The following is a 24,879-nucleotide window of genomic DNA, read 5'->3' as shown; positions in this document are numbered from 1 at the left end:
GTCATATTTAAAGTTAAAACAGACTTGAGGTCGTTTTTTTCCTTCTGATGAAGACTGCTGGGCAGAGTATGGTGTACAGTTTAATTCCCAAGATTCTCTGGGAAATTCACTAAACAAATCCCCCAAAATTGAGGGTTTCCAGGGTGTTAGTGATGCCCTTGCTCTCAGCACTGTATTTTATCACAGTGTAAATAGCTGTAGTTCTTTCCTGTTGTCAACCTTAGCTGTTTTGGGATAGTAACAGGTAAGTGCAGTAGAGTGGGGAACTGCAAGGGCTTGTGATACACTCAAATATGCCCAGTGCAGGGAACTGGACCAAATCAACCAAATGTCCTGAAAACGAGACAAATGGTGTTGTGAAAGGGAAACAATCCTGTGCCTGCTTCACCTCGATTGGTATAAATGAGGCTTTGGGCAAGGGCTGATGAGATCAGCATCTATTGAAATTGTCCTTTTCCAAATGAAGCTGATTCTTGCTGATACCAAAATTAAGTATGCAAGGCATGTAGTTTTAGAATGTGCTGCAGAAGTAGTGGAATACCTTAGTTTTCATAACTAGGTTAAATGCAGATAAAAGGTCGGCAACCTCCACTATACACAACCACATCTGTTTAGTCTGTGTTCACTAATTTTGCATTTTCCAAACTCCAGACAAGCAGCTGAAGATCATGTGTTGTTTTGAGTCTTCTGTATGTTGAGCAGAAACTGCCACTGTAGCTGTTTTGTTGATTGGGTTTTAAAAATAGCCATATTTACTAAATGAATTCTTCACCTGTGATTGTAAATTTATCTTGGAAGTCTCTGCAGTTGTTCACACCATTGCTCATGCATAGTTGCCAAAAAGCTGTATTCATGCTTTAGCATCAAAGAACTTCACTTGATAACTTCAGCCCTCTTATACAGAAATTAATATGGAGACCTCCTAAATTAGTACTTCAGTCCTAAAATGTCAGCTGTTACGTGTGTAAGAAGGTGCTACAGTTGTAGGAGTGGGTACATCTTGTTCTGTAAGGCAGATGTGATGTCCAGGTACTGCAGTTGAAAGGTATTTAATGGCTGCAAACATCCAAATGCCATGTTGAAACAAATGCTAAAGCAAAAAATTAATTTGGAAAGCACCAGATTTAGTTGGAATTCCTGAAAGAAAGCTATACGATGCAAGTATTCTGCCCTCTTGAAGGGAAAACTTACTGGGATGTGAAAATGAGCTCAAGTAGTTTTTCAAAAGTGTTCTGAAAGGAATTGATGATTTTTACTTTTTTTTGTGTGAGATGAAGTGGGTCGGTTAATTCTGAGTCTTGACGAATCTCTGAGTTGTGGTAAAGGAATACAGTGGAATTTACTGCTGTCTGATACAGTTGACTAGAAAGTGGACAGTTGGAAGAACATTCCCTAATTAGCTTTAGTTATATTTAAACTTTAAGTCATGTTATTTAAGACTGTTCTATATAGCAACTGAAGTGTCTCCCTGTGGTTTAAAAATAAGTTAGTTTAGGAGGCTCTTTGCTTCCAAAGATGTGTGTGTGGGTCATGGCAGTTGTTGGATATAATTATTGCATATGCTTATCAAGGCAGACACTCAAAGGGAAGGTCAGGGTGTTGTGTTCATGCTCCTTCAACAAACTCACGGTAAAGCTGTCATTGCATCAGTAGCAGTTGATCTGTATATAATGACATGTTTTTCCTTACAGTGCTGTCACTTCACATTTCTGAGGAGTGCATTGTCTGTGTGGAATCTGAAATGCCTGCATTTGACCATTGGGAAAGTAACAGTATTGCTATACTAAATCACGTGGTAGTAATCCAACATTTGAGTAGGATCTTTTGGGGAAAAAAATTGTTTATTGCTATTTGTTAACTTGTTTCAAAAATCTGTGTCACAACTTCCAGTTGAAAAAGTGTTAAGCTTCCTTTGTGGCAATCTTTCCAACAGATATCTTGCTGCCAGGGGCAACTGTTGCTTTATATTCCCTAGGAATGTCCGAAGGTCTCAATTGCCCTTTAATTGAAATACTCAGTAGAAGTGAAATTTCAGAGGTTCTGTAAGTTCTTTTGGTGTGAAGTTCAGGCACCTGCCTGTACTTGTTGTTCTTGCGGAGCATTAATCAAAGTTTGGGTGTCGATCACTAACTTTGAGTTAAACTACTGATGAAGAAAACAGGCAAAATGCATTGCTGCTGACAAGCTGTCTGTGCTGTAGGCTCATTAACAGCCTGCTTCAGCCTGCACCAGTTTTGCTTGATGGAACATTATATATCTCCTGTTTTGTTGTTCAGGTGATGGAGCCTTCTGCACTGTTGCTTGTAACCATTCTTGTCTCTGTTGTTAATGACCTGTGCTTTCACCAGCCGCACTGGCACTGCTGAGTTTGATGGAGATAATGGTGTATGTGCTTCTGATGAGGAAAATTCCAGCTATGACTGCAAAGTAGCTGCCATAAATGAGAAACTGGGAAATGGAGGTGGGAAAGAAGGAGGAGAAAGAGTCAAAAACTGCTGTTGCCGTTAGATAATAAGAGGTGTCCCTCCACTGCTGCCCTCCCCTGTCACCCATGCCCAAAATGATCCCATTTGAAAGGACTCGAAGTCTGACTGCTTGATTACATACTGTAGGAAGTTTTAGGTTGTAAAAGGGGGAGAGAATATTCTGTAATGTGCTTGCCTTCCCTACCTCAGTAAGGGAGGATAACAGTCCTGCACTTGTGTCTCTTCTCTGCAAAGATGAAAGCTAGAGACTTGGACCTCATTTGGGACATAAGTATCAACTTTAAGTTTAGAAACTTAGTGGGGAATTAAGTTAATTTTCAGAATTAGAGTAAATTTTATGGTGCATCCACTGGAACTGTCTTACTTAGAATTACCCTAATAATAGACCCATTGATTGCTTTTTGGTTTGGTTCCTGCTTCTGGTTAGGGTATTTTGACAATAAATTTGTGAATAGTAAGCTTTTAAGTGCAAAAATACTCTGAGTAATAGGTGGTGGTCTTTCCTCTCTGTTCTATGAAAATGTTCTCAAAATTACAGCAGGAAATCAAAACTGAGAGGACTGGAGAACGAGTTGTAGTAGCTTATAGCAGTTCACTTTAAATGAACTTTTTTTTCCGACTAACTGGCCTAAGCTCGCACATTACCTGGTATCTTCACAAAGGCTAGTCTTGGAGCAGAACCCACTTTCTGAGAAGAGTAGGGGGACTGAGAGCAGTCATGTAGCTTACCTGAGTGCTGATATCCAGTCCCAGACCTCTTGAATCTACTACAATAACAGTTAAAATTGTTTGAATCACCAGTGCAACAAAGGTGTTGAAGCCAAACATCAAAGCATAACGCTCCATGCTCAGGTTGACAGCAATCTGAAACCTGCCAATGAATGCACAGGTTGGCCAAACTATGGAGAGCAAGGACGTGTGCACTTCAATGTGCACAGTGGACTCTTCAAAGGACAGTAACTTCAGTCTTGGCTATTAAGCTTTAACAGCTTCAATTTGGCAGAAATTCCTTGGTTTTTCTGGCTTTGTGACTTTTGTGCATCCTACTTACCTTTTACTTGAGTGGATATTTTTGTTGAATACTGGTATATATTTATTCGATCATGTATAGAACACTTGTACATAGATCATTGAACAGCCAAATGCAGAAGCTACCTTGTTCTGACAGGAACTGTATTATTGTAGTGGTTAGGTCATATAATTTTAAGCACAGTTTTGCACAGGCTAGAAATAATGTATACTGCTGTCATAACCTAGTTAAAATTTATTTCTAGGGGAACTTCCAGTAAAATTTTGATAAATTTAAAGATTTGATACAGATTTGAATCAATTTAATTAGAACAGTTGTGTATTGTACTTACGTTGCTACTGTTATAAGGAGCATATAGCAAGCCTTAAATGCAAGGTAACCAGCATAACATGCCCAGATGTTCCCAGTGAAGTACATGAGAAACAGAGAACCAGCATCCATTGCAGAGAAAATTCCCAAGGCCAGTTCTCCAGAGAGATCCCAGTTCACTTTGACGTATCCAACTGCCATGGATGTTACTGAACCTATAAATTGAAAAGTACTGATTTAAAACTCTGAAACATTATTATCCTTGAGAGCCATTGTATAACTGTGTAGCTGGATCATACCAGGAGCTCTTCAGTCTGTTACAGTCACAGTGGGCTCTGATAATGGTGTGGTTTATATTTCCTATTAGTGGCGTGGGAGTATTCCGTTTGTTTGGGTGTTTTCCTCCTTGCTTACAGACCCTTCACTGACTGAAGTGCTCTGGGAAAGCGCCTCATGCCCAAGGCTGGAGGCAGCAGCACACAAGCTATTGTTGTTTCTTGCATTTTTTGACAACTGAGCAAAGAGAAGAACAATCTCACCAAGCATTTTCTGCCAAAATAGGCATAATGAGTTCTCTTCATGTAAAGATCTTTATGAAATGAAAATCTGTTGTACTTCACGTTTGCTTTTTCTGAAAGTGTCTTTTCAGTTTCTGGTGAAAAATCTTGTGAACTGCATTTGCCTTATTGATCATCACATGTAACAAAACCCTGACTTGAGTGCATCACGTTGTAGCAAACTCCATGTTTTCAGGCAGGTTAGCAGATTGGACTTTGTTTGCTTGTTGTATGTGCTCTTCATCAGAATTCCTTAAGTTAGAGCAAACCAACCCCTTTGGTCCATCCCTGCTGCAAGCAGAGATTTCCAGTACTGTGAGTGCCTTCTGTAGTCTGAAATAGTGTCAAGTGCCAGAGAGTGTAAAAGCAAGAAAGTCTTTGGGAACACTACTCAGAACAGTAGTCTGAGTAGTTCTGGAGTAGCTTCAGTAAAACAGATTTTCATGCTGATTGCAGGGAGGAAAAGTAAACTGACAATTCCTTGTGGAAATGTGGGATGAGGCTCTTGGAATGAAGGGGGAGACAGATGTGTAAAAGACCTCAAAAAGGAAGCTCCATTGGTACCACACAGTCATGTAAAAGAAGTTTCACTTTGGCCATAGCCTTCTGTTCTGTGGCCAAAGAGAAATGTCATTGGGATGAACCAAGGAACTAATGAGAGTCAGAATAGCTGAGGTTGGAAGAGATGGATAGAGATCACCTGGCCCTGCTAAAAGCTGAGTCAGCTAAAGCAAGCTGCTTAGGATGCTGTCTAGGTTTTCAGTATGTCCAAGGATAGAGTCCACACCTCTGGTCAACCTGTTGCTGTTTTAAATCACCCTTACAATAAAAATGTTCTTATATGTTTTAGTAGAACTTTGAATCACAGAATATGCTGAGTTGGAAGGAAGCCACAAGGATCATCGAGTCCAAACCCTGACCCTCCACAGGACCATCCCCAAGATTCACACCATGTGCTTGAGAGTATCATCCAGATGCTTCCTGAACTCTTGTCAGGCTTGATGCTGTGAACCACTGTTCAGTGCCCAGCCACCCTCTGGGTGAAGAACATCTTTCTAATATCCAGCTTAAACCTCTCTTGACACAACTCCTGTCACTGGTCACCACAGAGATCAGTGCCTGCCCCTCCTCTTCCCCTCAGGAGGAAGTTATAACTGCAGTGAGGTCTCCCCTCAGTCTCCTCCAGGCTGAACAGACCAAGTGGCCTCAGCTGCTCCTCACATGGCATCCCCTCAAAGCCCTTCACCATCTCCGTTGCTCTCCTTTGGACACTCTCTAAGAACTTAATGTCTTTCTGATATTGTGGCACCAAAACCTGCCACATTTAAGGTGAGGCCACCACAGAGCAGAGCGGGACAATCCCCTCAACTGGCTGGTGCTGCTTTGCCTGATGCCCCCCCCGGACACGATTTGCCCTCCTGTGCTGGATTTTGTGCCCCTTGCTTTTTGTCCTGTCACTGGGCACCACTGGGAAGAGCCTGGCTCCATCCTCTTTGCTGTTCCCCTTCAAGTCTTTATGCACATTAATGAAATCCCTTGTTTTCTCAAGGCTAAATAATTACAGTGCTCTCAGTCTATCCTTGTATATCATATCCAGAGGCAAACTTGCTGATGAGGATATAGATGCACATGGCCTAAAATGATCTTTAATCCACTGTCTAAATAGACCATTTAGAACAGTTCATCTGTTAGTGTGTTCTTTTAATTCGTAAACTTGCCAGCTTAAGGTGTATTTGAGGGAGGTATATGCAAGGTTAGTTGCACAGAGTTTCAAAGTGCTTGGGGTTAAATTCATGGTCAAGACAGAGCTGTGAACTTAAACTCTTAAAACACTTAGGTGGAATAAGGTTCCCCTAGAAAGGAAAAGCTTTTATATATATATATATATATATAATTTGTGAAAAGCCCACTGATAAAAGTTAATAGAAAAAAACCATGCTTTGCACAGTATTTGGGTGTTATATGTCAGGCTGTTGCTGTTGACCCGGGTCCTCATATGAGATGGAAAGGCACCAAAGGCATGCTGAAGAATGCCTCAGCGCAGGGTGGGTTACTTATTTACTAATTATCTTTTACTTACCTAAAAAAGTTGCTAGTGCTTCGACAGCTCCATTGTACACTGCAGAGCTGTGAGAGGGAGCTTGGAAATCCCACAGCACTTGGATATAATTCAGGACCTGAAAAAAGCCGGCCGTAGCCAGAGCCCACCACAGGGACCAGTAGAGAAGCTTCCTGGAGCTGTAGCAATCCCTCAGGTCCTTGCTCAGCTGCACCAGCACTCTGAGCATGTGATTCCGGGCCTTGGCATTCCCAGCCTGCTGTTGGGGTGTTGGGCCCCTGGCAGCGGAGTCGGAGCTCGTGTCCTCTTGGCAGCTCGAGGGATGGTCAGAACCGGCCGGAGCCACAACTTTGTCAGGCCCTGGGAGAGACTGGGAGGCATCTTTCCTGTGGAAGAACATGCTCTTCTGGGGCATGGGGAGGAAAAAGGCACACAGGAACGCCAGGGCCACGGAAGCCAGAGAAATGGCGTTGAGGTAGAAGTAGGACACGTCTGCCAAGGACACTAGCAGCTGTCCCAGCACGGCAGCAACAGTGGCTGCCACCAGAGTGCTGCTCCTGCAGTAGCTCGTCACCCTCTGGTAGCGGTCGGTGCTGACCACGCTGTAGATGTAGGCGTAATAGGCCACCTCAGTGGCCGTCACCATCCCGTAGAAGAATTCCACCACCTGCATGGCCAGCACTCCGTGTGCAAAGAGGAGCAGGAGCCAGGTGATGATGAGGCTGATGCCCTGGAGGAGGAGGACGGGCTTGTAGCGCAGGTAATCTGTGAGCAGGAAGACTGGGAACAGGAGGGCGAGGTAGGAGTATGTCCAAACGGGCAAAATCTGGTTGGTAACCTAGAACAGAAGAAAGAAGGAAATATTTAAAAAAAAAAAACCCAAGCACATGAAATACTGATTTTTTAGATTTACAGTTATGTTATTGAGGAAACAACGTAGTTGTGGTTACAGGAAACACTGAATTATGTGAACAGTGCAGACTTAAACTGCTTTCAGTTACATTACTGTAAATGTACTATATAAGGGGCAAAGATAGTGATGCTACACTCTGCTACAGAAACAGGTGGGTTGGCTTAAAAATTCAAGTAAAAACCTATAAAGAAGGCAGATTTTGATATCTGGCTCTTTAAAGCAGTTGTAATTGTGTGTCAGAGGAAAGGCTGTCTAGCTTCAAATCCTATTCCCCACAGTAGCTGGAAATGAACGCCTATTTAGTTTTAACTTTTTACATGAGTCATTGTATACCTTTGGTTACCTCTTTCCCTTGTTAAAATTGGACTGAAAAAAGCAGCATGTGCTTCGTACAATGTAACTGGAACTGCACATAGTGAATGTGTAGCTGCTACCGGGTTATCTGCACCTTCTATGTTTTCTTTCAGTTTAATGTGTAAGAATTAAGCAAGTCTTTGAGGAAACAGTATTTCAGTAAGTTTCAGCTGGACTTGAGTATATAGATGCTCTGAAAAGAAATTCTTTCTCTTTTTTCTAAAACTGGGTTCTAAAACTGCATTTGGGTTGGAAGAGGTGCTGTTTGCAGTCACCACTAAAGCTCAGTGCTTGCCCAGGCAGTTTGGGTACACCTAGGTCAGGTGTCTGCTTTTAGATGCACATCATAAAATGAGCTTTTTCTGTAAGTTGGCTGTTTTGGGGAGGTCTCGCTCAGTAATTATGGGCTCTGCTGGGGGTGTCCATTCCTGATCACTTGTTCTCTGCTTAAACAGAGACTAGAAAGGAACTGTATGAAATGCTGTAGGTGGTCATCTTTTTACTTCTGAACAGGTACTGGAGTGAGTTGCATGGTGAGCAGCTGGTTCACTGTATATTTGTGTGACTTTTTTTGTTTCTCTGAACTTTAGTTAGAATTTCTAAGTGTTTGATTTAAAATTGCGTTATAGAATTAGCTCACTGGAGATGAGTTTGGCTGAAAGAACTATTATCTGTACTACGCTTATTTTTGAGTTAAGGATTCTTGTTGAAATCAGAATCAAGGCATTCTGTGATCCTTGTTGTGTATTTTATATGAGAGATAAAACTTCCCTTTTTGATTAAAAAAGAATAGTAATAAAAAAGGGGGAGAAAATAAACCCTAATGACTTAAACCACAACTACCTTTTCTCAGAAGAAACCTTGGGTATGCTGGTAGATTCTGCCTTAACATTTGCTACTGCGCAGCAGGAATGACTGTTCTTCATATTAGCTGTATGGGGGTGTACCAAGCTTGTGTTTTCTAATTATACTGTTAGCTCCATGACTCAGCCACGTGTCAACTATGTCACCTTTTCCTGGGAAGTGTACTCTTGAAGCAGCCAGTGCTGAGCAGAGGAGCAGAGCAAGAAAACTTGCAGTGCATGCTTTTTTCAAAAAAACCTCAACTTTTCTGAATGTGAACCTGACCTCCACAGGTTAATGAATGCATAAAACATCCCAGTAATGTAGGTAATAATTTTAACAGCTCATGAGGGGAAGGTTGTTTAGTTTTCTTATGATTTGCTATCAGTGTGTTACTGTCAGTGTAATCAGTTCCATGATAAGTATAAATAAATGTCAGTGTTGCCCCTCCTCTGGGGTTCTACGTTGGAGAGAGGAGCTAGCTGACCTGATTTTGCCAAAAATACTAATCTCTTAAACAACTGCCAAAGGACTTCAAAGTTTTAATAAGGTGGAGTCTTTAATGTTTTGACCTTCTACCAAAGAGGTGACTCCTTACTCTTTCCCAGAAGCATCTTAAACATGAGACTCTAGATAAAATATATCTGTATTATTGAACACTTCATGTTCCCTTCAGTTATTGCTGTAAGGCTTAATGCTTTAAGCATTTTAATTATTGCTTAAGAGAATAGTTACATACCTCTTCAATCGTTAGGTTTTTGTCTGGCCCCGTTAGATAAGGGGTGAGAAAAGACTCTGATGGCCTCATTGTGGCGAAAAATCCATTTGCACAGATGAGCACCGTGGGATAAATCCAGCTGCGGCTTATGGCTTCCTTCCAGGAATCCATAGCCTACCTAAAAAAAAAAAAAAAAGGTGGCAAAGAAATGAACAGATGCTCTTCACAACTGGTAAAAATTCATCTGCAAGTTTACTTTTTAACTAAACCTACACTGCCAGACCCTTAAGCGGGGGCTGTGATGATGGCATCCAGTTTAACTGGACACTGGGGGACAGATGGCAATGTGATAGCCAAGGGCTGCCTGGAATGGTGACACAGGGGTCTTGCTGATGTGCAGATGTAACTGTACATCAATGATCTTCAGCTCTCCTGCACAGCAGTGGAGCTGCACACCTGGATCTCCCCGTGGGTAGGGACGCCTCTCGCAGTTACTCCTTGAGGTCCAGAAGTTTCTTGCCACAACAGATCCTTGGTAAGTGACTAACAGTGTGCTCAGCTTTGAAATCTTGGCTGAGGACTGACTGCACATGTACAATCCTTTAGACATAGGCAGTTGACCAAATCCGGGACTAGCAGTGGATCTAGCTGCACCTTGACTCCTCTCTGCGAGGAGTTTAGAATCCTGTGACTTAACAAGAGGGTCTCCCCACCAGTTCTGTCTCACCTTGTCCTCTGTGCGCTAAGTCAAGCCTACCTTGCTGTCGAGTCTTGTTGAACCACTGTCGCATTTACTGTTGAACTTTGATAGATCAATAGAGGATATTGTGTCTGTCTCAGGAGTGGAGTGACTCCAGCTGTGACACAGCCTGAGCCAATGTTTCTGTCGCTGACCCTGCCTGTGATCACAGATGCAGCCTGTAAATGAATAACTCAGATCAAGGTGGTCGGCCGTGGTAAACTCCGGTCTCTGTTATTGTCTGTCAAAGGTTGTTCTCGGTGATGTACTTAGGGCTGGGTGCACGTGCTGCAGGGGAAGAATGAAGTTCCATTACAGTCTCATTTCCAAATAAATGAGTGGGCAGACTGTGAGATTAAAGTTCATTCTCAGGGTGCTGTTGATATGCAGCCTGAGTGCCAAGCGGCACAATGACAGTTTGAGCGTTCTCGAAGACAAAAGAAGCCACCAGCTAGCTCAGCCCATTGCGAGCTCAGTTTCTTCAAAGTGCTTTAAGGGAGGGTAGAGAAAGACGCAGAAACCATCTGCTTATGGTACCTGCTCAGACTTTGAAAAGAGAAAACTTCACTTTTAGAAATGATGATCAAAAGGAAAAGGAGGAGACTTCTTTCTTCACCATAGTCAGCAGCAAAAAAAGTCTAAAGAGATTTGTTTTTTTAAGCTTATATTACTTGTTTTGCATTAAAAAGTCAGTTTCACTGATCCTGAAAACAAGTGAAATAAGGATGTTCTGAATCATAAGGGAATGAAAGCAAAGCACTAACTGATGTTTAATCATGCAGTTACAAGCTATTTCTTTTAAATTGTTGAATTCCACTTTGTAGCAGGCACTTTTTCAAAAGTGCTTCTACTTGCACTGTAAGATTGTATTTATTAAAACTTAGCATAAATAGTATGTTATAAAGACAGTGTTTCTGTGACCTTAGAGGAACGTTACAAAAACCAGCCCTAATCCTTGAAACCTGATTTTAAATGACTGCCTTTGATACCTCCTTTTCTTACAAATCGTTATATGTAAAGTACAGCCTGTACTACCTTTAACTCAAGACCTAATTTGAAATGTTTTGATATGTTACCTTTTTGAAATAAAAATATATTAAATCCTGGGCTGATCAGTAACATCCGCATAAATGTTTTATCACCTCAAAATGCACTGAGCAAGTGAGTAGCCACCACACTCCCAAATAACTCCAAAGGTAATGAATTACCTGTCAAACCTGTGGCTGTGGTGCATTTCTCGTGGATTCATGTGCAGTTCCTCCTAGGATGACTTTGTCTTGCAGAGGAGAAGTCAGAAACCACCCTTTAGGATTGGAGGTAGTAAGAAATTTCTGTGTCGTCTTTTTTCTGAAATGTTCTTTCTCAACTTGATGAAATGTTACCAGAATTTAAATAGTAATAATACTAACTCATCACAGCTCTTCTTGCTTGCAGAACTTGTCCACGAAGATTGTAGGGGAAGCATTCTCCTTTACAGGTTTTATCAGCAAACTGAGTTGTATTTTTATGATAAAGCTATAATACAGTAGCTAATGATTAATAAAACCTGCTATGGCAAGAAAGCAATCAATGATTGCATTCTTTATGTTAATAAATACCTTTAAAAGTTCTAGTCTCTGATTCATGGATAAGACAGAGCACCAGTTCAGCACAGCTTGGGCTAACACTGGCCCTCCCCTGTGCATAGTGTAGTGGCCTCTGGGCTCTTGGGGTCTCTTCTGACCATCCTGGCCTTGCTAGGGGTTGGGAGGTAGGATATGGAATGTCTCATACTATTAGTTGGCCAGTAATTACTTCTGTATAAGGAATGATCTGTCATTTAAGGGCAAATGGACAATAAGATGAGCTTCTAAATCTGGCTTCTAAGCTAAAAAAATCAAAACAGACCTGCTTTAGAGAAATGCTGTCGCTTTGCTTTCCTGTACCTATTTTTTTCAGACTGGACTCCCTCTGTCTTCCAAGGTTCACTAGAGGATGGAGTGAACCCTGAGGCCGGTGGTAGGATGTGTGTTGGCACTGGCAGTGGGTGCTGTGGCCCTGGCACAGGAGGGGCCCCTTTGTGAGCTCGGCAGGGCCTGGTCCAGTTCTGCAGGTTTGGAAGGTTCTCTCAGTGCTCAAATGTGTGGTGCAACCAGGCAGGCAAGTGCTCAAGGGGGCCAGGTTTGTCTCTGCACTTCCTTTTCTTTCCTTACCGAGGTCTTCTGAGGAAAGGAAGGTGCTGCTGGGTGGGTGTGCTGCCTGCTGGAGGGGGCTGCTGGCTGGTGTTTCTCTGGTAGCCCTGGGTAGTGGTTGGGCAATACCTGCATGCTTTGAATCCAAAGTACTCTGTTCCTTCCTTGTTTGCCCAGACTGGCTTTACCAGCTTGCTGGACTGTGTCTTCACATAAGACTTAGGCACAAACCCACTAATGTTTCAAAGGCAGTTAGTGTTGTATTTCGAGGGGGTTGTAGTTATGGGGAGCAACGAGCCCAGCTCTGAAGTTTCATGTTTACATGGAATCCTTTAACATGCTGGAAGAAAGATCAGCACTTTATACTAAAAGTTGCAAGGAGAGGTGGATGTGTTGAGTTTCCTTTTCCTGCAGAATTAAGACAGCCTGTGGTTCCAGCCTTGCTTATAACCTGCCAAGACTCAAGTATCTTCTCTCCAAAGAGGGGGTGTGTGTAGGTACATAAACACACGGGTGGATGTGTGCATCTTACTCTTTTAGATTAAATCTCTGATTGCTGGGTTAATTCAGATTACCCTGGGTAATCAGAATTAATTTACCCTGTGAAAATCCAGGGTAAGACAAGGCCTTGCCTTTCTCTTCCTAACAGTCCTAAGAACTGCCCTCTTCCTCCTCTCTTTCTGCCATAATGCTCCCCCAACTTCCAAACTCAAAATCTTTCTTTTGGAAATTGGAGAGAATAGGATTAGATTTTGTTTTCTTTAAGGTTTTATCTGTTTTCTGAAGATGGGGCTCTCTACAACTGCAAGCCAAATACACTGTGTCTGCTTGGTTTCTTTGCTCCTCAGTGACATCCCACAAACTGAGAAAGCAGTGAGCTCTAATCAGAACATAAGAATTTTCATGGTTATTTCTACCAGTTTTTCTAGCTCCTTTCCTGCAGCCAACTACTGGCATTATTTTTTTAAGTAATAACAAAAAAGTTTCACATGTTGATTCCTGTTGTCAGATGCAACATGGAAATATTTGTTAACTTTCTGTACTAAAGGCAGTTTGAGACCATGGCCATGGAGCTAAAAACATTAAGTTCTTCCTTTTTCATTTAAATACAAAGTCTCTTTAATGTCTAGTCAAGGACTAGCACCTACTTCTAAACTAAATGCCTCAAAAGGACATTCCTACTCACAAGGAAGAATAGAATAAATTAGTCCTTGCTCTCCTGGACTCTGTACCTCTTTCTTCACGCAGGAGTATCGTGCTCTCAGTTCTGCAGTAATAAAAGATACTACTCAATGCAAACTAAATACATCTCCTGATTTTATGACTGTATTGATTAAACTGTTCTGCTTAGAGCCAGTTTACAATAGAGAATGTCCACACCATGCACAACAGTAAACAAAAAGCCTAAAAAATCTAGCCAGGTTCATTTGGTCAGATCCTACTGATTCTTCTTGTGACTTGTAACAAATTGCTTCTCTCCTGCCTGCCCTCACCTCTGGGCACTTTGTCTAGTTGCAATATGTGACTGGTATAAAAAGCAGGTATGTTTGTACAAATGATAGTTTGTGTCTCCACAGGAAAAATATTATTCTGTAAATGCTAGATGTTTTCTATTTTTATTACTTAGGTGTAGGTATTGGAGGCTAGAAGCAAACAGCAGTACAGAAATAACTTTAGCATATGGATATCAATCATATTAAATTAGGTATTCACCATGAAAACTCATTTATAGTCTCTTGTTTCTTCTCCTGGACTAACTGTCCTTTGTGTTGGACTAAATTAGCTGTAGGACTTGAAGTTTCTTGATAAATTCTGAGATGCTGACCCTGCCAAATTCTTGACCAAGATCAGTGGACTTCCCTCACTTGGCATTCAAAAGCACACATGATGTTTGTTTCAGTTATAAATCTTGGATATTCCTGTTAACCTGGAATTTTCCTGTGTGGAATCAGCCATATTTCTCCACAATGTACTTCTCTAGTTTTAGTCCATACTACTTAAGCCCCTTGGTAGCTTTTTTCTTTTCTTGTTGAAATAGAAAGTCAGTCCTGAATTTAATTTTACTGGGAGCACGAGGAAAGGAGAGGGACTTTTTCATTTTGTTTGGACTTGGAAGTTTCTTGCTTCTCGGCAGAGATTTCTATGAAGTCAGTGAAGTGGTTGCAGCTTTCAAATGTGGGTCAAGCAACAACTGTGGCTTAGCAGTGTTGGAGTGAAACCCCTGGGGTGGGATGTGCAAACCCTGCACGAGGCCCCCTCTGACGTGGGCTGTTCAATTAGGCAGGAGGAGCCTGTCAGCCCATCTGCCTGCACTTGGGTAGGAAAGAATATAATGATGCAGACACAATCCTTTCTTCCTTGATTCAGAACAAGGGATGTGCAAAGGGAGGACAGACCCTTCACCCACGTGCAGGATCAAATGTGGTTGGAAGCAGCTTTGCCAGCGCCGCACACAGGAGCCAGAACAACAAGGCAGGGTGAACTCTGGTCTTTGCTATCGTGCACAGGGAGGAGATGAAAAGGTGGTGGTTGTGCTTCTGGGTATAAATTACTGCTGTTAAGCTCTTTATAGGCAAGTAAATAAGAATCTAAAGCAATTTAGCTTTTATTCTTGGCACAGAGCCGTTATGTGAGCTCTGAGCTGGCATATGTTGTGCTGAAGTGCTGCAGTGATTCAGCGCAGCTTTCCAGGGCTGTGTTGAACGTTCTTCTTGCACTGCTGTTCCCTGCATGCTGCAACCTGAGCTCTTCTCCCAGGAGGGCCTGGCCAAGGAGCCTCCCTGCCTCCTACAGCCGAGTCAAATAGCCTGTGACAATCTGCTCTCTGGATTCGTGCTCAGCATGGTTCAGCTGCTCTTTGCAACATCTTGCTATTTTCCTTTTGCATTTGCTTGAGACAAGCACACAAATGCTTCTGATCATGAAAATCCCGTGTATGACTGCAAAGTAGCTGCCATAAATTAAAAACTGGGAGAGGGAGAGAAAAAGGCAGAAGAATTAATGAAAAATGCTTTAGGGAAATGCTGCTTCTTCTGGAGACAACAGACACTATGATTTTCTTTACCTGTGTTCTGGCATAGTTTCTCTATGTTCAAGTTTTTGCTTTGTGATTTGCTTTCCCAGCAAACAGCAGATATTTGTGGAATGAAGAACTGCCCCTTGCTTCCATTCCTTATGCCTCTTAATAAACATCAGAGGGGGAGCAGAATAGGAACAGATATTTTTTTCTATTAGTGCAAAATATAGAATTAGCTTTGTTACCCACGTAGTCATGAATAATGTAAGTGAAGAATCTGAGTTCATCCTTGTTTTGCTCTTACTTGTACATTTCAGTGCTGTCACCACAGTGGTTTCTGTAAATACACTGTGACTTTGTATCACTGTTTCCAACAACAGCGGCAAGGCTATTTATGAGGTCCTACATATTCCTGCCTTTCATTTTAAAGATTTAATTTTTAATGTTTGATTCAATCCTTATTCTTTTACAGTTACTTTGGCCTTCTCTGTGCAGAATATCTGAATAGCTTTAGTCTTCTTCAAATCCAAGGGAGTAGAAAGCTGCCCCAGCTGAGAGCCCATCTGAGAAAATGCAGAAGTCAGTACATCTCAGGTGACTTCAACATGGGTGGCATTGGGCTGGCTAAAATCTCAGCCACTGCTGTGAGATAGGATATCCCATCCCAAATTAAGTGCCCAGGCTATGGGCAGAAGACTATTACACATGTTGAGATACAGACCAGGTTTGATCCTGAACTGGAATTAGAAGTCAGATGTCCTTTTCACTTGAGCTGAAATAACTACAGTAATCCAGGCTGTGTCTTGTGGTTTGAACAGCACTGATGACATGTGGTTATGTTGATTCTGCATCTGACAAAACCACTCTGAGTTTTTAGGGAGAGAGGATGTTATTCTGTGTCCTATCAATGACCAAAACTGGTCAGATAACAGGGCCTGAATAATTACGTTCTGGTGTATCTCCTTTTAAAAAGTCAAAGACCAGCATCTGTAATCCTAAATGCATTAGAAGGCAAAAGGAAGAATTACGACTGACATGTGAGAAGAACAAGATGTGCAGATTTCTATAGAAAAAAGAGGGAATTAAGTTGTCCTTTGGCATAGGAATACCTTTCTTGGTAAACTTTTGAAGACAGATTGGCAAAGCAGTAAATAGAATATAAGGTAATAGCACTTACCTGAGTCACTATGAGGGAATTAAGTTGTCCTTTGGCATAGGAATACCTTTCTTGGTAAACTTTTGAAAACAGATTGGCAAAGCAGTAAATAGAATATAAGGTAATAGCACTTACCTGAGTCACTATGTCCAGCCCCAGGCCTCTCGAATCCACAACAACTACTGTAAGAATGGTCTGAATCACCAGGGCAATGAAGTTGTTGAATCCAAACATCAAAGCATAGCGTTCCATGCTCAGATTGATGGCAATCTGGAACCTAATGTGAGACCAGCAGGTCAGTGACTTTCCAGTTATTGCCCTCCAGTCAGTCAGTGAAGAGAAATGATTCATGGAGATGATACATCAACGACACAGTAAACAGTGCTTCATTTGTTTGTTTGCTTCCTTGCTTACTCTAAAATAGAAAGCCTTTAGTACCATAAGGTATTTTGATTTTTTTTTTTTTTTTACTTGTCTGTGCTGCTTTTCCAAACCATACTATCAGGTGCTTGGTACAATATCAGTTCTCTTTAACCCTTTGCTCCTTCTCAACCCCCCCAGACTGTACCAGACAGGCTGTAAAGTCTCCATGGCCAGGCAAAGCCATGACCTGATCTGGCAGTGGCAGCAGTTCTGCCCTGGCTGGGATGTCAGACCAGCAGGTCACTGTGGGTATCTTCCAACCAAATTTTCTGTGATGATGTGAGTCACTTTTTGCTTTGGGGCTTGACAGTGGAGGTAGCATGCTGTTTATTTCTGTCAAGAGCCTGTAGATTTTACTGTCAATATCTTTTCTGACGATAGTTAGAAATCTTTCCCTGCAATATCTACCTACAGAGTTTATATCTGAACAAAAGGGTATTATTCTTTCAGGACTCACTTTAATTGATTTTTATGTGCAAGCTTTGACTCTTTTTGTTGTTGTTGGTTTTGGTTGGTTGGTTGGTTTTTGTTTTGTTTTGGTAGAATATTTTGAAATAGTTCAGGTGTGATTTACTATAATGTGGTAGCAATAAACCAAAACGAAAACAAAGAGTTCACTTGGCTTCATTCGAGATAGGCATAATCTTGCCATGCCTTATAATTTTAGCAGGTTTCTTAAAATGATTTCTGACTAATTTGGGGTTTTGAAATAAAATGCATCTGGTATTTCTGTTAATGAACTAGTGTGGTATGTCTAAAGACATTCCAAGCAATTAAATAACTGGAGTAATAACATATTTATTGCACAGATTAGATATAATATTTGCTATTAATATTATTATTATAGCTTGGTCTCCTAAGAGATCTTGTCCAGTGTTCTCTTTTACTCCTTCTTTACATCCTAATATCTTTAAGGATTATGTGTATAAAATTACACTGGGAAATGCTTTATGTCAAATCTCTTCTTGAATTCATGCAGTTCATGCTATGCTAAAAGGTTTATCAGCAGGTGGTCTAGACATTATAGGATGGCTGTTAAGGTATGCTTGTCCCTATTGTTCACTTTGCATCTTTCCTGCAAGAAAGAAGGAAAACAGCTTCTGCATTTTGCTGTTACCATTCCCTTTAGTACTAAAGTTACCTTGTACTTTGTTTAACTTCTGCCTAGTTAAACATTCAATTTTATGAATATTCAAAAATGTTGATAATTTTTCCTTTGTGGTTGTTTAGAAGAACGAAAGCAACATAATCAGACATTTAAGTGTCCTTGTATTTACCTACACAGTTATCTTTAGCATTAGGTCCTCTTTCTCTGAGGAAAAGGAGGGGTGCCCAAAGCAAACTCGAGGTAGGCTCAGCATTCTGTGCATAAAGGCAGCACTGTCAGGTTTTATACTTACGTTGCTATTGTCAGCAGGAGCATATAGCAGGCCTTGAAAATGAGATAGCCAGCGTAACACGCCCAGATGTTGGTAGAGAAGTGCATGAGAAACAGAGAACCGGCATCTACCGCAGAGAAGATCCCTAAAGCCAGTTCTCCAAACAGGTCCCAGTTAATTTTCATATACTGTACTAGGAAAGACGTTACTGAGCCTAGAAAAAGAGAAAAATGTGTAAATGTTGTATGCGTTCCATAGCCTGTATCGCCAAATCTCGCCACCCTCACGTGCCAAAAGGCAATGCTGATTAATGATGCAGAGTAGTTCTGAAATTTGAAAGCATTCCTAATGACTTCTGCAGCCATGCAGATCACTGGTCACTTTTAGACAACTGCATAAATCAAGTCTCTGCCTTAGTGCTTTATTCCACTTGACAGGATAAACTGTAATGTAGAAGGATTGATTATTTGGCTGTCTGCACCCAGCACGTATCTCTGGGGAGAGAACTGGGAACACAGTTTGGAACTCAAAAAGTTTCTTACAGCTTCTCCTAACTTACTGCACAGCTAGGCTAGTAAACCTGCTAATGTAACAATTTAGCTCTGTGCACCTCATAAAGGAGGTAAGCTGTCAAAAAAGTGAATTTTGTGAGGTATCAGGGAGTATATAGAAGGAAATGAGAAAGGATAAGCACTGTTTGCTCTTGGAGGGCCTCCTAGAAGGTGCATCTGTTGCAAAGATAAGCCACCTGATTTAATATCTTCTGTACTTCTACATGGAGAAACAGGCAATTCCATGACAAAGAGGAATTTGTCAAGGAGAAAAATATTCTAATTCATGATTCACTTGGTCTATTTAATTGCCTGCCTCAAGACAAGAGTAGTATCTATTTCTCCTTAATGACTGTAAGGGTAACCTGAATGACTAGGTGTGATGTAGACATGTTTATTTTCCCTGGTGGATCACACCCCAAAGTCTTGTGCAAGTTCTCTACAGCAGCACAATGTGATTATGTGAAACCCTGCCAAGGCAGGGGGGTGTAGTCTGATGTTACCTTTTGATAACCTCACTTTGCTTGTGTGGTGTGAGCATCTCCTGGTGCAAAAGTGGAATACTTAACATCAGTAGCATAAGGAATTCAATGGGTCTTTTTCTGCAAATCTCTGCATCTTGCAATGACTAAAATTCTTCTTTTTTTCCAGCTGCACAAGAGTATTTCACTAGAAAAAGATCTTAATTAGAGGATTATGTTCTTTCGGTGTAAAATGTTTAGGAATAACTTCTCCCATCTGTGTAAGCTGATAGCATTGTTATGGGAACAGTGCCATAATGTTTTTGGGGAAAAAAAAACACCCAGTAGCCTCATCCAAAGACACACGAGTGCCTCTGAATGGATTTACCAACTGGATATAAAGTCTGTGTAACTTGCACAATTTCTGCATACTGCTAAGACAGAGTTGGTTATCTGGTCCTAAAGAAAAAGCAGCATAGCTCATATTTGAACTGTTGTAGATCAAAGAATGAGGTCTGGAAGGCACAGTGTGTGCAGTGGCTCCCTGGAGCGCCTGCAATAGAATGGCACTTTAAAAGCTTTCTCAAGTAAAACTTTAGAGACTGCCTTTGGGATCAATGTTTAGACATTAACTTACTCAGAAAAGTTGCTAGTGCTTCGACAGCTCCATTGTACACTGCAGAGCTGTGAGAGGGGGCTCGGAAATCCCACAGCACTTGGATGTAATTCAGGACTTGGTTAAAGCCGGCCGTAGCCAGAGCCCACCACAGGGACCAGTAGAGAAGTTTCCTGGAGCTGTAGCAATCCCTCAGGTCCTTGCTCAGCTGCACCAGCACTCTGAGCATGTGATTCCGGGGCTTGGCATTCCCAGCCTGCTGTTGGGATGTTGGGCCCCTGGCAGCGGAGTCGGAGCTCGTGTCCTCTTGGCAGCTCGAGGGACGGTCAGAACCGGCCGGAGCCGCAACTTTGTCAGGCCCTGGGAGAGACTGGGAGGCATCTTTCCTGTGGAAGAACATGCTCTTCTGGGGCATGGGGAGGAAAAAGGCACACAGGAACGCCAGGGCCACGGAAGCCAGAGAAATGGCGTTGAGGTAGAAGTAGGACACGTCTGCCAAGGACACCAGCAGCTGTCCCAGCACGGCAGCAACAGTGGCTGCCACCAGAGTGCTGCTCCTGCAGTAGCTCGTCACCCTCTGGTAGCGGTCGGTGCTGACCACGCTGTAGATGTAGGCGTAATAGGCCACCTCAGTGGCCGTCACCATCCCGTAGAAGAATTCCACCACCTGCATGGCCAGCACTCCGTGTGCAAAGAGGAGCAGGAGCCAGGTGATGATGAGGCTGATGCCCTGGAGGAGGAGGACGGGCTTGTAGCGCAGGTAATCTGTGAGCAGGAAGACTGGGAACAGGAGGGCGAGGTAGGAGTATGTCCAAACGGGCAAAATCTGGTTGGTAACCTAGAACAGAAGAGGAAATGTCTGTGTCTTTATTCTCAGGAAAAGGAAGTTCATGCATTTTTTATAGCTTTGTAGAAGGAAGTTTTTGCTCTGAAAGAATTCATAAAATATATAACCACACTGAAGCAGCATGGGACTGTTGGGCAGGCAAATGGATGGTAGATCCATTAAATGGATCTTTTATTTATGCTGTCTGCTGCAAACTGTAACCTGCCAAAGCTGATTACAGTTATGCTTTTTTTTCTTTTGATCTTTGTTTAAATACTTTAAACAAAGTTTTCCTTTTCTATTTTTGCTGCTCCAAGTAAAAGAAACATCAGAGTAAAACCATACCTCATCTGTGGTCAGGTTTTTATCTGGTCCTGTTAGATAGGGTGTTAGGAAAGGTTCTGATGGTTTCATCATGTAGAAGAATCCATAGAGGCAGAGAATCAGGGTGGGAAAAGTCCAGGTGTTGCTTTTCTCCTGCTTCCAGCAGCCCATGGCCTCTGCAGCAAAGCCAAAGAGAAGGTTTGTTAGAGGGATGATACTGCCTAAGCAAGTGCAAAGAGGTCTTGTAATTAATTTCTATTTTGTGGTTTCTAATGCTAAGGGGTGCTCTTTAGAGGCTGACAGTTGGAAAACATTTTTCTTTATAAAGTTAAAGTGAACAGCTTTTCCTTACATTTGTCTGCTGCCTCTCTGTCTTCGTAGAAAGTGCATAAAAAATGAACTGGAAGATCTTTAACTGGGAGACAAACTACACTGTCATTCAATGTGTACTGACCAAGATAAACACAGGAAAAGCCTTTCTAGACAGAAGTGGCTGAAGACAGCTGAGCATGGAGATTTCCCTTGACACCATGACTGATCACAGCCAAGCACCTTGTTGAGTGACAAGTAACTAGTTCACGGTTGCTGTTTTTTCTCCCTCGGCTCCTAGATGTGCGTGTCTTTCCTTTTATGGAGAGCTGGTAACTCTGGAGCCCAGCAGATGGGAGTTGCTAATAAATATACAAAGGATATCAAGCCAGATGGTCATTAATTGACAATCTGGAATTAACTGCATCAGAAATCAAGTTTGGATAAAGACATCGTATCTTCCATCTATAAAACTGGTCACAGAAGATAATAGACTGTACTAAAATGAAATGAAGAAGATATTTTTCATGTTGTCTCTAGGTGAGATGATGGAATAGATTAAAATTTGCTACTCTGCTGGAGCGAGCCCAAAGAGAAGTCAAAATGGGTGTCATGGGGGCATGCAAAGAAAATGGACAGTAAGTTATAGTCCATATTCATGTTGGTATAGGCAGCGTCAGGAATCTAAATGCATCCCGTTTATCTTTTGAAGCCCTTTGGAGGTTGCTAATAAGCAGATGGGATTTCCACCATTCTGCTTTTGGTTTTTATCTACTTCCCTCCTGAGAACTTCTCCCTTAGGCAAAAGTTTTAATCTTAAAAATGAAGTAGTGTTTTTCCACAGTTTTTTTTGTAAAAGCTGAAGAAAGAGCTATTCAGCCAAAAATATTCATGTCCTGATGAGTACATTTCTTCAGACTGGATGGACAGAGGATGCTCTTTTTCAGGATGTGATATATATAATATATAAGGCAGTAGGCATTATGCATTTTCTTTTCTAACTTCGCAGATGGCAGCACATTTTACTAATGGCCTGATGCACTAAGAGATGAGTGCAGATCAAGGGGAGTTGGAATTATTTCCTTTGCTGCATAACGGCTGAAAACATCGACGTTAGAGGACTTGCAGCAGAAACGAACTCAGCTCTGTAGTGTGAACCACTAGAGGGCAAGGCAACCCCAGCAAAGGGAAAACGAGTACGGGAGGATTGTGAGACACTCCAAGCGTTTAAGGAAGGAAGCGTTTCTACTCCTCCTCTCTTCCCAGTTGTTGTAATATCGGTCTGGTGCAAACGTGGCTTTGGCAGGACTAGTTTCGGCCCTGCCCAGAATAACACTCATTTAGTCACCATAACATCCCCTTGCTTTTCTTTCACATGATAATCATTAAAGCTTTACAGCACCCTGATGCCAAGTGACCGCTTCATGTGGTATCCTGAGATTCTGAGAAAGGCATCAAAAAGAGTGGGGTGAAGAGCATCTCTTGCACTGTAATGAAGGCCATTTGTACAAGTTAGCTCTGTGACTTAGCCAGGCCATACTTTTCCCTTCCCATCCTAGATTCTCTGCTCCAGTCTGTTTCGGGACTTGCCATGTTTGCTCTCCCCACAGCAGGCTGTGTGACACAAGGGCAGAAGGTCTCATGGATCCTTTCAAAATGTCCCCTGCCTTGGAGGTTAGTGGGGCAAGCTGCTATCTGCCCAGGGCTTGCAGGGTGCTGTGTACTGCCCCTCTGATGCTGCCCATTGGTGGCAGGACTGCACCTAATTAGTAATTTATGGTTTGACTGTATACAGAAGAACTTTAGGTGTGCCCTGGTCTTTGCATCCCTCCAGCCCCAGCACATGCACTGTTTGGGGGTTTTGGCTAGACATGTACCTCTGGTCGGTAGTTTTACTCTTTGAGGTGCCTGTGTTAGGCTGGCAGGGAAGTCAGATGAGAAGTTTCCCACTTGACTGAAGCAGCTGTGCAGAAGAAAACCTGCCACTGGTGCTGAGCTGGGAAAGGCAGTGGGCTGAGGGCTCTCAGGGGCAGCCCACTCTGCTCTTGGGGAGTGGGAGGTGGGTGCCACCCCATCCACACTGGCCATCAGTGCAGCCCTGGCTCAGCTCTGCAGCTGCTCATATAACCACTCCTTTCTGCATTCACAACCACAAACCTCTGTCAGCGAGAGCTGTGCCTTTGGCATTAGGGGAAAGGATCCAACTTGTTCCCATTCAGTCACCCCATACAGTCACTTCATATTTTATAAATCTAGGCTTTTCTTAACTTTTCAAGATATGGTAGGATGCCTTGGTGTTATTCAGCAGCAAAACAATTCTCTGTTTCCTCCTGCAATTCTTGGTGCCCGAGCTGTCGGCTCTTCTACCACACAGTCTGACCCAGCCTGCCAGTTCCCCACCAGACAGCTCTCTTCTTTCCTCCCAGTTTCCCTTGTCACTGGAGGATTTCTGATTTCCAGTGTTCATATATAATCATACCTTGTCTGCTGGAGCTCTTCCTTTCTTACTTCCAGGGGAAAAGTCTCCTTTTAGTGTTTCCAGTCTTTCTTCTGGCCGTCCCTGTGTGTATTGCAGCTGCTGGACTCTGTTTAGGTTTTATGCTTTTCCTGTTTTTCTGGTACTTCAGCTTGCTCTGACACCTCCTTTGAAATCGCCTCCAGTTGGCTTTCTTTCAGCATCCACGTTCCCTTAAAGGAACTGCCCTGTCTTTGCCCAAAGGCAGCAGTAAATCAAGATCGAAACTACAGTTTGGCGCTTGACTGGCACATAATCAATAGAGATAATGTTGTTCCCAAAGAATTTTGGATCTATTTGACAGGATAGATGGCTTTAGACCCACCTGTCCTTCAAACTGGTCTGTATTAAAGATGGAGCAGTAGCTATGTGTGGGTAATGACAGAGGAGACAGAGAGCAGATACCAGTGTGGTAAGATTTGAATGTTTCCCCACTACATACTTGGGGTTTAAAAAGTAAAATACCCTTGACTTGTTGGTTGGCAAATTTCTCAGGTTTTTTGCTTAGGCAGGTTCTCACAGTTCTACTGAGGATGGAGATGGCTCACAGTCAGCTTCAGAAGATTCTGTGGGACTCACAGCAGTGGAGTACACTCTCTGAAATGTACAGGTTTTCACAAAAAGGATGTGCCTACAAATCTAGATCCACTCCCACCCTGGTCCTACAACATGTAGGTCTGGAAGGAGGCATATAATAATTACTTAGGAATGTGAGCAGTACAGTAGGAAAATGTAATTTGTAAATATTTTTAAATAACAGTAAATTATCCAATCAGAGGAAGGCAGCATCTTGGTTCATACACAGTAAAATGAAACAGTAACTTTAGGGACATAAACTTGAATATGAAAAACATATGAAATTCCCTGGGTCTGAGGAGTTGCCCAGCTCAGCCAGTCCTTTGCCTTCAGCCTTGGCCACATTTTGTAGCCTTTTTGCCTCCTACTCCTCAACAGTCAAAGTTATTAGATTAGTGATGTGAGACTGGCCATCCCTGCCTATTTCCTTTGTAATTTGTTTGTTGACCTTTGTCCATGAAATCACCTACTCCTGCCTGAGATAATGCTGTTCACTTATCAAGTCATAGAATATCTCAAGCTGGAAGGGAACCACAAGGATCACTGAG

At 42.3% G+C, this 24,879-nt stretch overlaps 2 protein-coding genes across 9 annotated transcripts; both read right to left on the bottom strand.

Moving 5' to 3' along the window:
- Window positions 1-1,961: 1,961 nt before the first annotated feature.
- LOC116791453 (thiamine transporter 2-like) lies at window positions 1,962-16,525 on the bottom strand. Of its 8 annotated transcripts, none has more exons than XM_032697429.1 (9): window positions 11,896-13,519; window positions 11,391-11,523; window positions 11,217-11,284; window positions 10,027-10,296; window positions 9,291-9,447; window positions 6,463-7,279; window positions 3,848-4,040; window positions 3,216-3,357; window positions 1,962-2,448 (listed from the first exon to the last, which is right to left on the bottom strand). In XM_032697429.1, exons 5-9 carry the CDS (start codon window positions 9,438-9,440, stop codon window positions 2,326-2,328), a joined length of 1,425 nt encoding a protein of 474 aa, XP_032553320.1. In that variant the 5' UTR covers window positions 9,441-9,447; window positions 10,027-10,296; window positions 11,217-11,284; window positions 11,391-11,523; window positions 11,896-13,519; the 3' UTR covers window positions 1,962-2,325. The 8 variants fall into 8 exon arrangements, with proteins under 8 accessions (XP_032553320.1, XP_032553318.1, XP_032553317.1 ...); XM_032697427.1 differs by having other exon boundaries at window positions 11,217-11,339; window positions 11,418-11,523; XM_032697426.1 differs by having other exon boundaries at window positions 11,217-11,311; window positions 11,418-11,523.
- Window positions 13,542-23,846, bottom strand: LOC116791452 (thiamine transporter 2-like). The gene is made up of 6 exons (XM_032697425.1): window positions 23,720-23,846; window positions 20,953-21,107; window positions 19,803-20,619; window positions 18,175-18,367; window positions 16,487-16,628; window positions 13,542-15,146 (listed from the first exon to the last, which is right to left on the bottom strand). Exons 2-6 carry the CDS (start codon window positions 21,100-21,102, stop codon window positions 14,967-14,969), a joined length of 1,482 nt encoding a protein of 493 aa, XP_032553316.1. The 5' UTR covers window positions 21,103-21,107; window positions 23,720-23,846; the 3' UTR covers window positions 13,542-14,966.
- Between the last annotated feature and the right edge of the window lie 1,033 nt (window positions 23,847-24,879).

This window comes from Chiroxiphia lanceolata, chromosome 10 (genome assembly GCF_009829145.1).
Source record: "Chiroxiphia lanceolata isolate bChiLan1 chromosome 10, bChiLan1.pri, whole genome shotgun sequence".
Classification (NCBI taxonomy): Eukaryota; Metazoa; Chordata; class Aves; order Passeriformes; family Pipridae; genus Chiroxiphia; species Chiroxiphia lanceolata.
Note: the sequence above shows the minus strand (reverse complement) of the source record. Positions and strands in the feature narration are given on the sequence as shown.

Bases quoted from the DNA above. Each gene is read 5' to 3' on its own strand.
- LOC116791453 (XM_032697432.1), bottom strand. From the start codon at position 9,440: ATGGATTCCTGGAAGGAAGCCATAAGCCGCAGCTGGATTTATCCCACG. The intron at 7,280-9,290 runs GTATGTAACTAT...CTTCTGTTCTAG, and splicing joins AAAACCTAACGATTGAAGAG to GTTACCAACCAGATTTTGCC. The intron at 2,449-3,215 runs GTAAGCTACATG...TCCATTTCCCAG, and splicing joins GACTGGATATCAGCACTCAG to TTTCTCATTTATGGCAGCTA.
- LOC116791452 (XM_032697425.1), bottom strand. From the start codon at position 21,102: ATGGGCTGCTGGAAGCAGGAGAAAAGCAACACCTGGACTTTTCCCACC. The intron at 20,620-20,952 runs GTATGGTTTTAC...CTTCTGTTCTAG, and splicing joins AAAACCTGACCACAGATGAG to GTTACCAACCAGATTTTGCC. The intron at 15,147-16,486 runs GTAAGTGCTATT...TCCCTCTCCCAG, and splicing joins GGCTGGACATAGTGACTCAG to TTTTTAATTTATGGCAGCTA.